This window comes from Lepidochelys olivacea, assembly GCF_965140295.1.
Source record: "Lepidochelys olivacea isolate rLepOli2 genome assembly, chromosome: 8".
Classification (NCBI taxonomy): domain Eukaryota; kingdom Metazoa; phylum Chordata; order Testudines; family Cheloniidae; genus Lepidochelys; species Lepidochelys olivacea.
This window is the reverse complement of record NC_140418.1, coordinates 63,557,898-63,572,010: the sequence shown is the minus strand read 5'-3', so window position 1 is coordinate 63,572,010 and position 14,113 is coordinate 63,557,898. Positions and strand designations below refer to the sequence as shown.

Genomic DNA, 14,113 nt, shown 5'->3' with positions numbered 1-14,113 from the left:
CTTAGTAGAGTGGAGGATGTCAAAGGGTTTGTGCCCTTGTGTGCTTCCTCCACTTTGCAGGCCCATGAGCCCTGCATTGTTCCAGAGACAGTGGAGCTAACAGCTCTGGGTAATGATTTCATGTCTTCCCACTGACACATTTTCACTCTGTCCATACAGATCTCTTGCCAGAATTTGAGTGCTGCAGACAAACAAGTCCATGTAAACTCCCACATTTCAGCAGCACAAAGTCTTGCTGTTTTCTACCAAGAATAGAGTTCATCTAAAATAAGCTTCTTATTTTTTTGGACTCTGAGTCCTTCCTTAGCAGAACCCACCAAAGGGTCTCAGTTCTGATCAAATGAAAATTTCTGGAAGTACACGATTTAAACAGAGGCAGAATAGGGAGATGCTTCTGATAACAACCAAGAAGCAATGGGAATCTGGTTAGCATCCCAAATGATTTGTATAGCAAGACTACTTTTTCAAGTCATTATTTGTCACAAATAAATTCAATACATCAAGGGAAAGCAGCTTTTCATGACATGCAGACGTTATGAGTGATTTATTTTTTTTTTTGCATGCATTTGTTTTGAGGGTTTTTTTTTTTCCATGCATTAGTTTTGTAATGAACTACATTTAGAAAGAATATAGCAGCATCACTACTCAGATTCAGTGCCCTCAGGATTCTAGGGTGCTTTTCCTTTGCTAGTGCTCATTTCCTTGTATGGTCTCAATTGCCATGTTATCACTATTAAGTTGCTTTTGCAATATTTAAAGCTTCTATTGGGGTCATCTCAAAGCCTTGTCTTTTCCAATGAGAAGAAGTCCAATTCTCCAAACCATTCCCTGTCATTTAGATTTATGACACCTACTGGAATCTTCTGTGTGGTATACTACACTTTTGAGGGGAAAAATATCTTAGTTGCAGTATGAAGGATATTGCTTAAAATAATTGCCATACTGGACTCTAACACGTTTTATACAGCAAAACTTCTCTCTTTTGATTTGTATTCTTGTCTTGCTAATATGGCCTGCTATGTTTTCTCCCCCACACCCAGTCTGAAAGTCATAGAATCAGAGGACTAGAAAGGACCTCAAGAGGTCTTGTAGTCAAGTCTCCTGTTAGAGAATGAGCAGACTGACCCAGAGACAGATTGAGTAGATGGACTTCTTTATTGCGGTACTTGTTCCCCTCGACCCAATTGTCGAGTAAGCACTGAATTAGTTACAGCCCACTCTTATCTAAGTTAATACGTAAATACCTACATTTACTGTGACACCCCAAACCCTTTATTGAGTAATACGAATGCCCATATAATGAATATAATTATTCCCACCCCTGTTTACTGTTTACAGCATTAAGCATATTCTACAGACATTTTTTACTTCAAAGATACATTTCTTTGCAATAATTGCAGCTACAAATTCCCTTAATCAGCAGTTTCCAGGGAAGGAAGGGGCCATAACCCTGAGCTCATTTAGGTAGCTGGGAAAGGAAGGAAGGGGGAGAGAACACTTTTTTACACAAAGAGTATCCTTTAGATCCCCACATTCCTTAGGCAGCTGCAATGCTTATCAATCCTTAACAAGGAGAAAGGAAGGGAGAGGGGTAGCACTTTATCTGTTAAGCGCAGAAATGGTGCCCGCCTGTGCCTCTACTCCCTAATACCATGTCTGCACACCAGTAGTTTTCCAGGTCTCTACTTAACCCTTACATATCCCAACATCCCCTACACTCAAGGCAGGACTAAGTATTATCTAAAACCATCCCTGACAGGTATTTGTCTAACCTGCTCTTAAATCCTTAGGCAATTTATTCCAAAACTTAACCACTCTGACAGTTAGGAAGTCTTTCTTAATGTCCAACCTAAACTGTCCTACTGCAATTTAAGCCCATTTCTTCTTGTCCTATCCTCAGAGGTTAAAAAGAACAATTTTTCTCCCTCCTCCTTGTAACAACCTTTTATGTACTTGAAAACTGTTATGTCCCCTCTCAGTCATCTCTTTTCCAGACTAAACAAACCCATTTTTTTCAATGTGCTCTCATAGGTCATGTTTTCTAGATCTTTAATCATTTTTGTTGCTATTCTCCGGACTTTCTCCAATTTGCCCACATCCTTCCTGAAATGTGGTGCCCAGAACTGGACACAGTATTCTAGCTGAGGCCTAATCAGAGCAGAGTAGAGCAGAAGAATTATTTCTTGTGTCTTGCTTACAACACTCCTGCTAATACATCCCAGACTTATGTTTGCTTTTTTTGTAACAGTGTTACACTGCTCGCTCATATTTAGCTTGCAATCCACTATGACCCCCAGATCCCTTTCTGCAATACTACTTCCTAGGCAGTCATTTCCCATTTCATTTGTGTATAACTGATTGTTCCTTCCTAAGTGGAGTACTTTGCATTTGTCCTTATTGAATTTCATCCTATTTACTTCTGACCATTTCTCCAGTTTGTTCAGATCATTTTGAATTTTAATCCTATCCACCAAAGCACTTGTAACCTCCCCCAGCTTGATATCATCTGCAAACTTCATAAGTGTACTTTCTATACCATTATCTAAATCATTAATAAAAATATTGAACAGAACCCGACCCAGAACTGATCCCTGTGGACCCCACTCAATATGCCCTTCCAGCTTTACTGTGAAACACTGGTAATTACTTTCCGGGAGCGGTTTCCCAACCAGTTATGCACCCACCTTGTCCTTACCCATAATTATTTCACATCTGGGGACAATGTATACCTTCAAATCAGCGGCACTGCTATGGGTACCCGCATGGCCCCACAGTATGCCAACATTTTATGGACGACTTAGAACAACGCTTCCTCAGCTCTCGTCCCCTAATGCCCCTACTCTACTTGCGCTACACTGATGACATCTTCATCATCTGGACCCATGGAAAAGAAGCCCTTGAGGAATTCCACCATGATTTCAACAATTACCATCAACCTCAGCCTGGACCAGTCCACATAAGAGATCCACTTCCTGGACATTACGGTGCTAATAAGCGATGGTCACATAAACACCACCCTATACTGGAAACCTACTGATCGCTATGCCTACCTACATGCCTCCAGCTTTCATCCATATCACACCACATGATCCATTGTCTACAGACAAGCTCTACGATACAACCACATTTGCTCCAACCCCTCAGACAGAGAAAAACACCTACAAGATCTCTATCAAACATTCTTACAACTACAATACCCACCTGCTGAAGTGAAGAAACAGATTGACAGAGCCAGACGAGTACCCAGAAGTCACCTACTACAGGACAGGCCCAACAAAGAAAATAACAGAACGCCACTAGCCATCACCTTCAGCCCCCAACTAAAACCTCTCCAACGCATCATCAAGGATCTACAACCTATCCTGAAGGATGACCCATCACTCTCTCAGATGTTGGGAGGCAGGCCAGTCCTTGCTTACAGACAGCTCCGCAACCTGAAGCAAATACTCTCCAGCAACCACACACCACACAACAGAACCACTAACCCAGGATCCTATCCTTGCAACAAAGCCTGTTGCCAACTGTGTCCACATATCTATTCAGGGGACACCATCATAGGGCCTAATCACATCAATCACACTATCAGAGGCGCGTTCACCTGCACATCTACCAATGTGATATATGCCATCATGTGTCCGCAATGCCCCTCTGCCATGTACACTGGTCAAACTGGACTGTCTCTACGTAAAAGAATAAATGGACATAAATCAGATGTCAAGAATTATAACATTCATAAACCAGTCAGAGAACACTTCAATCTCTCTGGTCACTCGATTACAGACCTAAAAGTGGCAATTCTTCAACAAAGAAACTTCAAAAACAGACTCCAACGAGAGACTGCTGAATTGGAATTAATTTGCAAACTGGATACAATTAACTTAGGCTTGAATAGAGACTGGGAGTGCATGGTTCATTACACAAAGTAAAACTATTTCCCCACGTTTATTCCCCTCCCCCTGCTGTTCCTCAGATGTTCTTTTCAACTGCTGGAAATGACCCACCTTGATTATCACTACAAAAGGTTTCCCCGCCCCCCTCCTGCTGGTAATAGCTCACCTTACCTGATTACTCTCATTACAGTATGTATGGTAACACCCATTGTTTCATGTTCTCTGTGTATATAAATCTCCCAACTGTATTTTCCACTGAATGCATAAGATGAAGTGAGCTGTAGCTCATGAAAGTTTATGCTCAAATACATTTGTTAGTCTCTAAGGTGCCACAAGTCCTCCTTTTCTTTTTGCAGATACAGACTAACACGGCTGCTACTCTGAAACCATCCATTTAGGTTGTATTTCCCTAATTTGTTTATGAGAAGGAGTATCAAAAACCTTATTAAAGAACAGATTTTTCTGTAATAAACCTCCAAGGTCTCAGTACAGACCAATGACCAAATGTCCCAGTTAGCGTTTATTTTCTAAATTGATTTATAGGAGGCTTGGATAAGGGGATAAGACTGTGAACTCAAAGGCCCGGTTTCTGCAAACATGCCTGCGCTGATCTTTAAGCATGCAAGTACTCCTTATGTGCTCAAAGTTAAGGATCTGCTGAAGTGTTTGCAGTCTTGGTGCTTAAACCACTAGTTCAAATTCAGCGCTGGTTAGCAGAACAGAAATGCATTATTATTTGATTAGGGTTTGATGGCCTATTTGGTGACAGGATGGTCTCACTTGATGAACATGTCTACATTGCACCTGAATGTCTGTAGTCTCTGCAGAGAAGTCAAGGACTTACTTTGCATGGGGACTGAACTCTCTCTGGGGGTTGTTCTAGGTCACATTTGAGGTGCATTGCAGAGCAACATGGGGGAAGTTTACATTGCTATTGTCCATGTGCTCCCAGATAATGTCAGGCACTCTAGTTACCTTTTATAATCAAAATATGACTTCATATAATGATTAAAAGTTGCTGAATTATCAGTAGGGAAATCAGGATGTGTTCCACACACAGATGAACATTTACAGAGCTAAAATAAAAGCACAAAACTGCAGATTGTAGACCTTTGCATTTCATTAACAGAAGGGCTAGACAGATGAGGCCAAAACAAAAATGACCTTTATTCTCTCACCTCACCTAATTGCCTACTTATAATAGCCCAGCTGGCATAGCAGCTAGTCCTGCTTAAGCAGATTTCCCCAAAAGGGTTAATTCAGTTAAGAAGTTCTTCCTTCAGCAACAGTTCAAAAAGAAAAAAAAAAGTAAAGCTTATAACACAGCAATGAATACGCACATGCCCCAGCCCTCTCACCCTCTGGTCATATCCTCTTTCCTATCTCTTCTCCCTGCTCTGGGGAAATCAAGAGTCTGCTGTTAATTAGATTTGATAAGACAGCAGGAGTCTCTAGATAAATGTTGACAAGTCTAATTGCTGGTCACAGCTGTAGGACTTCTCACTGCTTGGGAACCTAGGATGGGGTTTTAACCCCCAGTTTACCAATGCCAAAAGGGTTAATCTAACCTTCATAATATGAAGGAATCTCCACAGTTAAAATAGCAAACAGTGCTCCATTATAAAGCCTTATTTTCTCTGTCTCTCTCATACACAGATTCTAAGATGTAGTTAAAGTAGACATTGTTCTGAATTTTTCTGTAATTAAGTATACTACTTGTTGAAGGTGGGAAGTGGGGAATGATTTTCAGAAATGTTAACTTTATGTTCAGTTTGGATGTAACTTCCCCCCAAAAACACAAGTTGGTGAAATGCATGAGGGCTCCAGCACTGGGCTAGGGGAGAGAGGGAGTTATGCTCAATAAATAGATTTTACACTCTGCTCTTAGAAGTATGTATACACACAAGGTCACATATAGGTATGGAAAAACATAATTGGGCCCTAACATGGCAAACATACAACTGGTTCTATTCAGTACAATGGGCCTATTCACATGCATAAGTGTTAGAAAAATTGGTGTCTTAGCTTACAATGACAGACACTAGTTATCCTATGGTTCACTGGTGCTTACTAATATCCTGCTCCTGCAATCAGATCGGTGTGAGCTCACATCAGTCAATAGAACTCTGAACGGGCACAACTGTGAGGATCCAAATTCAGGATTGGAGCCTTGGTCTACAAGTGTACAATTTACTAATGGTTGCTAATGATGTTGCTTTCTACTCATTGGTTTTTGACAACAGTGTCTATTAGTATAATTACTGGTAACTTTATTTTTAATGTAAGTATTAAATGCAAAAAAAAAATTACACTTGTGCAATTAAGGCTATACTATCTTTAATTACAAGATCACATGCATATCTTTGGTCCTGATGCTGCAATGAACTCAGAGTCTGATTCAATGACCATTAAGTCAATGGTTCCATTGGGCTTCAGCTGGACCCTCAGAGCAGCAAACACTGTGCTTATGTCGATCCCCTTTGAGTTCAAAGAGGCTTTGCACAGGTGTGGGCATCTGCTCACATGGAAATTACCACCTAATTGGGGCCTGAGCTTGTAGAAGACACTGCATTATATTTGGTTACGTTATTTTAGACCTTGTGTGCAGCACAGTTCAGTGTACACACACACACACACACACACACACACACAGAGGAATAGAGTTAAAATTGTGCCAGGTATTAGTTTTTACATTTTCTGACTTTTGTGCCACTTTATCAAAACATTAATATAGTTTAATATTTTATACATTTGGGCAATAATAATACATTCCCTACACAAAGCTATTTCATAAAAACTTCCAAATATTAATATTTGAATACTTGTAGTCACAAGTTCTCTGACTTGAGTTGAAGGCATATCCTGTTCCTTTTAAGTAGTTTTACATTAAAAACATGAATTAAAATCTAAAGAAACTGAATTTGTATTTTCTTTTCTTTTATCAAACAGGTCTCAGAATACGATTGTTCAATTTTTCTCTCAAGTTATTAAGCTGTTTGTTATATATAATTCGAGTGCTCCTGGATGATCCTACACAAGGACATGGATGGTAAGATTTTCTTTTCTATTTGCCCTCTCAAAGTACTTCTTATATTGTACGAAACAGATCAATCATACTTGATGCTTATACATATTTGATGTTCTTCCAGCAGGGATTTGGTTTTAGAATTTATAGATGGTTGTGGTGCAGCATGAATTGCAAATCTAATCCAGTCTTTCTGAGTGAATAAGTATCCAATGAAAATGTAATACGATTTTCTTTCAATCAAAAGCATTTTGCTCCTTATTACGGAAGGTGCTTACTGTATATTTGTTCATATTGTGTAATAGTCTCTGTGGAATGATGTAGCTGTGCCACTGTCCGTATCTTTTTGACAAGTTACCGAATAACATTTCAGATTGTGTCATATACCTTATAAATCAATGAATAAATCATTGCCATATCCCAACTCCTTGGCTTGTACATCCTGCCACAGGTCAGGGCAACTGCACCTCTATTCCCTTTTTATAGTCCACCAAGAGTACCCACTCTCAGACTTCTGGCTCCTCAGCCTGCACCTTTCTTGGATGGAGATGTGCATCTCTCCCCCTCCTGACCAGGGTTTCTTCAAGCTACACAATTTCCTGCCTACACTGTGAGTTTCCCAGCATGTCAGACCATCTAAGTAGACCTGCTTTGCTTTCTCTTCAAAGGTTTTAAACAACATAGTTGCCCACTATTATAAGTTACCACACAGCTATTGCTAAGCTGCTTCTTATTTTTAATGAGAAAGCATAACAAAGAAAACATTAAAACAATAAAAGAACTCATACATGCTAAAAGAAAAGGAGTACTTGTGGCACCTTAGAGACTAACCAATTTATTTGAGCATGAGCTTTCGTGAGCTACAGCTCACTTCATCGGATGCATACCGTGGAAACTGCAGCAGACTTTATATACACACAGAGATCATGAAACAATACCTCCTCCCACCCCACTGTCTTGCTGGTAATAGCTTATCTAAAGTGATCATCAAGCTGGGCCATTTCCAGCACAAATCCAGGTTTTCTCACCCTCCACCCCCCCCACACAAACTCACTCTCCTGCTGGTAATAGCCCATCCAAAGTGACAACTCTCTACACAATGTGCATGATAATCAAGGTGGGCCATTTCCAGCACAAATCCAGGCTTTCTCACCCTCCCCCCCCACTTTTTTCCGGGGGACACACACACACACACAAACTCACTCTCCTGCTGGCAATAGCTCATCCAAACGGACCACTCTCCAAGTTTAAATCCAAGTTTAACCAGAACGTCTTTGGGGGGGGGGGTAGGAAAAAACAAGGGGAAATAGGCTACCTTGCATAATGACTTAGCCACTCCCAGTCTCTATTTAAGCCTAAATTAATAGTATCCAATTTGCAAATGAATTCCAGTTCAGCAGTTTCTCACTGGAGTCTGGATTTGAAGTTTTTTTGTTTTAAGATAGCGACCTTCATGTCTGTGATTGCGTGACCAGAGAGATTGAAGTGTTCTCCGACTGGTTTATGAATGTTATAATTCTTGACATCTGATTTGTGTCCATTTATTCTTTTACGTAGAGACTGTCCAGTTTGACCAATGTAAATGGCAGAGGGGCATTGCTGGCACATGATGGCATATATCACATTGGTGGATGAGCAGGTGAACGAGCCTCTGATAGTGTGGCTGATGTTATTAGGCCCTGTGATGGTGTCCCCTGAATAGATATGTGGGCACAGTTGGCAACGGGCTTTGTTGCAAGGATAAGTTCCTGGGCTAGTGGTTCTGTTGTGTGGTATTTGGTTGTTGGTGAGTATTTGCTTCAGGTTGGGGGGCTGTCTGTAGGCAAGGACTGGTCTGTCTCCCAAGATTTATGAGAGTGTTGGGTCATCCTTTAGGATAGGTTGTAGATCCTTAATGCGTTGGAGGGGTTTTAGTTGGGGGCTGAAGGTGACGGCTAGTGGCGTTCTGTTATTTTCTTTGTTGGGCCTGTCCTGTAGTAGGTGACTTCTGGGTACTCGTCTGGCTCTGTCAATCTGTTTCTTCACTTCCGCAGGTGGGTATTGTAGTTGTAAGAAAGCTTGACAGAGATCTTGTAGGTGTTTGTCTCTGTCTGAGGGGTTGGAGCAAATGCGGTTGTATCGCAGAGCTTGCGCTACCAGCACTCCCAGCTACCTTCGAGACACCACTGACTTCCTGAGGAAACTTCAATCCATCGGTGATCTTCCTGATAACACCATCCTGGCCACTATGGATGTAGAAGCCCTCTACACCAACATTCCACACAAAGATGGACTACAAGCCGTCAGGAACACTATCCCCGATAATGTCACGGTTAACCTGGTGGCTGAACTTTGTGACTTTGTCCTTACCCATAACTATTTTACATTTGGGGACAATGTATACCTTCAGATCAGCGGCACTGCTATGGGTACCCAAATGGCCCCACAGTATGCCAACATTTTTATGGCTGATTTAGAACAACGCTTCCTCAGGTCTCGCCCCCTAAAGCCCCTACTCTACTTGCGCTATATTGATGACATCTTCATCTGGACACATGGAAAAGAAGCCCTTGAGGAATTCCACCATGATTTCAACAACTTCCATCCCACCATCAACCTCAGCCTGGTCCAGTCCACACAAGAGATCCACTTCCTGGACACTACAGTGCTAATAAACAATGGTCACATAAACACCACCCTATACCGGAAACCTACTGACCGCTATTCCTATCTACATGCCTCCAGCTTTCACCCTGACCACACCACACGATCCATCGTCTACAGCCAAGCTCTGCGATACAACCACATTTGCTCCAACCCCTCAGACAGAGACAAAGACCTACAAGATCTCTGTCAAGCTTTCTTACAACTACAATACCCACCTGCGGAAGTGAAGAAACAGATTTATAGAGCCAGAAGAGTTCCCAGAAGTTACCTACTCACAGGAGAGTGAGTTTGTGTGTGTGTGTGTGTGTGTGTGTGTGTGTGTCCCGGAAAAAAAAGGGGGGGGGGAGGGTGAGAAAGCCTGGATTTGTGCTGGACATGGCCCACCTTGATTACCATGCACATTGTAGGGAGAGTGGTCACTTTGGATGAGCTATTACCAGCAGGAGAGTGAGTTTGAGTGTGTATGGGGGTGGGGGGGTGAGAAAACCTGGATTTGTGCTGGAAATGGCCCACCTTGATTATCATGCACATTGTAGGGAGAGTGGTCACTTTGGATGAGCTATTACCAGCAGGAGAGTGAGTTTGTGTGTGTGGGTTTTTTGGAGGGGGGTGAGGGAATGAGAGAACCTGGATTTGTGCAGGAAATGGCCCACCTTGATTATCATGCACATTGTGTAGAGAGTTGTCACTTTGGATGGGCTATTACCAGCAGGAGAGTGAGTTTGTGTGTGGGGGGGTGGAGGGTGAGAAAACCTGGATTTGTGCTGGAAATGGCCCAGCTTGATGATCACTTTAGATAAGCTATGACCAGCAGGACAGTGGGATGGGAGGAGGTATTGTTTCATGATCTCTGTGTGTATATAAAGTCTGCTGCAGTTTCCACGGTATGCATCCCATGAGGTGAGCTGTAGCTCACGAAAGCTCATGCTCAAATAAATTGGTTAGTCTCTAAGGTGCCACAAGTACTCCTTTTCTTTTTGCGAATACAGACTAACACGGCTGTTACTCTGAAACCTGTCGTACATGCTAGTAAGCTTACCAGAGATCACCCTAACTCCAGCAAGAGCTCTCGTAGGAGTCAGTCCTTCAAACCCTACACAGGCATTTTTCCTGTGATTACAAGTTCATAATAGCCTTGGCTTAGGACAAGCAACACTATGAATCTAGGAGTCACTCTTATACAATTTGAGACTCTGGTCTTCTCCTCTTGTAACAGATGATCAGCAGACAGAAGTTCCCTTCTCAAGGCAAAGGTTAAAAAGGCTGAGTTCTTGCATAAGTGGAGGGAGTATATTTGCATACGCCACCCCTAGAGGCTTCATGGGAAACTCACTCAACTTTAAGTGTTCATTCTTGCCTCGCACACAGTTTCAAATAGTCTTTTGAAGGTCAGAACACTTCCCAGGGTTTATGCTAGCTATGTCTCCCTCCGGAGATATTATGTGCAATCCCACAATAATATGTAAACATTTGCATTTTTAATAGAACGAATTCCTAAAATATTTAAACTTAATTCAGTACATCTTGGTTTAACTTTATACAGTAAGGTTTGTCTAGGACATTGCAGGAAATTGTCATCTCTAACACATAGCCATCATTTTAGAGGCATAGAGGGAGGGTGATTAGCAGGAGAGGAAGCAGGGACCATGCACTGGGAAGATGTGCAGAAGAACCTGAAGACCCTGCCTTGGAGAGAGCAGGGAGAGATTTGCAAGATGAGGTATCCACCATGCAGACATTCTAAGCTGTGCAGTAATAGAGTGGTGCTGCGGAGCTATTTGTAGCTGGAGCCTGACCCAGTAGCAGAGCTTTAAAGATATTGAGGTGTGAAGCCCCACTCCTGGCAACATCCTCCTACTGCATGTAAAACAGTGTTTCAGTTGTTTCTTTCTCTGCTTGGCTCCCCTTCTCCAGTTTATGAACCACAGCGATGGCTGAATGATTGCGTGCACACTGCAGCAGCTCTCTGATGTTGCTGCACAACTTAGGGCATCAAGTATCAGAGGGGTAGCCATGCTTGTCTGTATCCACAAAAACAATGAGGTGTCCGATGGCACCTTAAAGACTAACATTTATTTGGGCAAAAGCTTTTGTGGGTAAAAAACCCACTTCTTCAGATGCATGGAGTGAAAATTACAGAGGCAGGCATAAATATACTGACACATGAAGAGAAGGGAGTTACCTTACAAGTGGAGAACCAACGCTGACAGGGCCAATTCAATCAGGGTGGATGTAGTGCACTCCCAATAATTGATGAGGAGGTGTCTTCTATGGAGAAAACACCCATGGATTCTAGAGCAATAGCACAGAGAACCAGCTCTCTGGACACTTCACCCTACTAGCACAGTTCCCCAGTAGCCCTGATGTTCCTAGCTTTCTTCCCTACCTCCCAGTTAGAGCTGGTGGAAACTGGGATTTTTCCCTGTAGGAAACTGACTTTTTGCTGAAAAACACCAAACAAATATTTCGGCCACATTCTTGAATTTCAATTTCCTGATGAATGTCTTAGAAAAGCAGACACTTTTGCAGAAAGTGTGCAGTTAGCTGAAAATCCTGTTTTCCTTTTAAAAAAAGTTGATAGACGTTTTTGATCAGCCCTGCACCTAGTACTGGTGCCCCAATCACTGCAGCCATGGTGCAGAGAGCTGGGAACAGGCATTCAGCACTGGTATCGACTCCTACATGGATTTACACTGAAATCTGACAGGTTAGGGGTGGGGCAAGAACAACATACTGTGTTTCATAGGTTTCAGAGTAACAGCCGTGTTAGTCTGTATTCGCAAAAAGAAAAGGAGTGCTTGTGGCACCTTAGAGACTAACCAATTTATTTGAGCATAAGCTTTCGTGAGCTACAAGCTTTCCCTAGCTACATTCCCATCAAATGAATCCCCAACCGCACAGGATCCTCATAGAGGGAAAAACTGCTGCTCAATCCTTCCACACTTCCTAATCCAGTTTCCACGACTTTCCCTCTCATTCATCAGACTAAATGCTAAGCAGAAAATTTGTGAACTGTAGCCTATAGGCCATATGCCACCGTAAATGAAGTCAGTTTTATTATTCACTTAATGGCAGTAGAATTGATCCCTGATAGGTCAACAGTGAACATTTTTAGAAGTTCTGATACTGGAATGTTTTATAAAAAGAAAAGCAGAAAATATTGGAAAAATTAAAGAAGCAGAAAGAAATAATGAGATGTAAACTAGAATCTGTATCTGACAAGTCCAGATCTAATAGAGTTAGTGTGCGAGCATAGCTATGGGTCACATTAGAATCAACATGATCTCAATTACAATTCAAACATCACTATTCTTTGTTAACTACAACACTTGCAATTTATGCAGAAACTTAGGGCCAGTCTACGTTACTGCTTAAATCAATGTACCACAGGTCGCTCAGAGGTGTGGAAAAAAAAAACACACCCCGCCAGAGTGACACAAGTTACCGTAATTTAAGTGCTGTCCACACTGGCGCTATGTCAGCGGGAGAGGCTGTCCTGCGTCTTCACCAGACGTGCTACAGTGGCAGAACTGCACCGATGTAGCGCTGACATTCCCTTAGAAAATTGCAAGTTACACCACAGTCTAAGGTCACAGTCCTGCAAAGATTCAAGAATGTGTTTAGCTACATGAATGTGTGTACAACAAGGAGTCCGGTGGCACCTTAAAGACTAACAGATTTATTTGGACATAAGCTTTTGTGGGTAAAAAAACACTTCTTCAGATGCATGGAGTGAAAATTACAGATGAAGGCATTATATAATGACAGATGAAGAGAAGGGAGTTACCTCACAAGTGGAGAAGCAGTGTTGACAGGGCCAATTCGATCAGGGTGGATGTAGTCCACTCCCAATAATTGATGAGAAGGTGTCAATTCCAGGAGAGGCAAAGCTGCTTTTGTAATGAGCAGCCACTCCCAAGCCCTATTGATGCCCAACTTAATGGTGTTAAATTTGCAAATGAATTTTAGTTCTGCAGTTTCTCTTTGAAGTCTGTTTCTGAAGTTTTTTTGTTCAAGTATAGCCACTTTTAAATCTGTTATAGAATGTCCAGGAAGACTGAAGTGTTCTCCTATTGGCTTTTGTATGTTTTCATTCCATACATTTGAAGAAGTGTTTTTTTACCCATGAAAGCTTATGGTCAAATAAATTTGTTCGTCTTTAAGGTGCCACCGGACTCCTTGTTGTTTTTGTGGATACAGACTAACACAGCTACCCCCGATACATGAATGTGTGTAGTATCATTGACCACTACCATAAGTCAAGTTACTTACAAATGTAAGTGTTTGTTTTGTGAGAGCCAAAGAGTCTTCAACTGCCACTCTAACTAGTCATGCTTAATGCTCTTTTAGTTCCGGTAATGACTATATTGTTATTTGGTTTTCACTCTTTACAGACCGATTGTTTTAACTATTGCCTATTTTTTACTGGCAATAAATGTATTATTGTTGTAATAGAAACAATCCCCCTTCAATCCTTTCTTTTCCTGACTGTCCAGGAGATCTAGCCTATCTTACTTCCTTGTCGCTATCCAGAGATAAGGGATGAGTGTGC

General features: G+C 41.8%; 1 protein-coding gene across 5 annotated transcripts in view; it reads left to right on the top strand.

Annotated features, from left to right (window-relative positions):
* Positions 1-14,113, top strand: part of KCNT2 (potassium sodium-activated channel subfamily T member 2) — a 286,784-nt gene that overhangs the window by 74,586 nt on the left and 198,085 nt on the right. For all 5 annotated transcript variants that reach the window (XM_084637878.1, XM_084637876.1, XM_084637877.1 and 2 more), the window contains exon 3: positions 6,840-6,939. In XM_084637878.1, the coding sequence (XP_084494004.1) occupies positions 6,840-6,939 (100 nt within the window). The remainder of the gene's footprint in view (positions 1-6,839; positions 6,940-14,113) is intronic.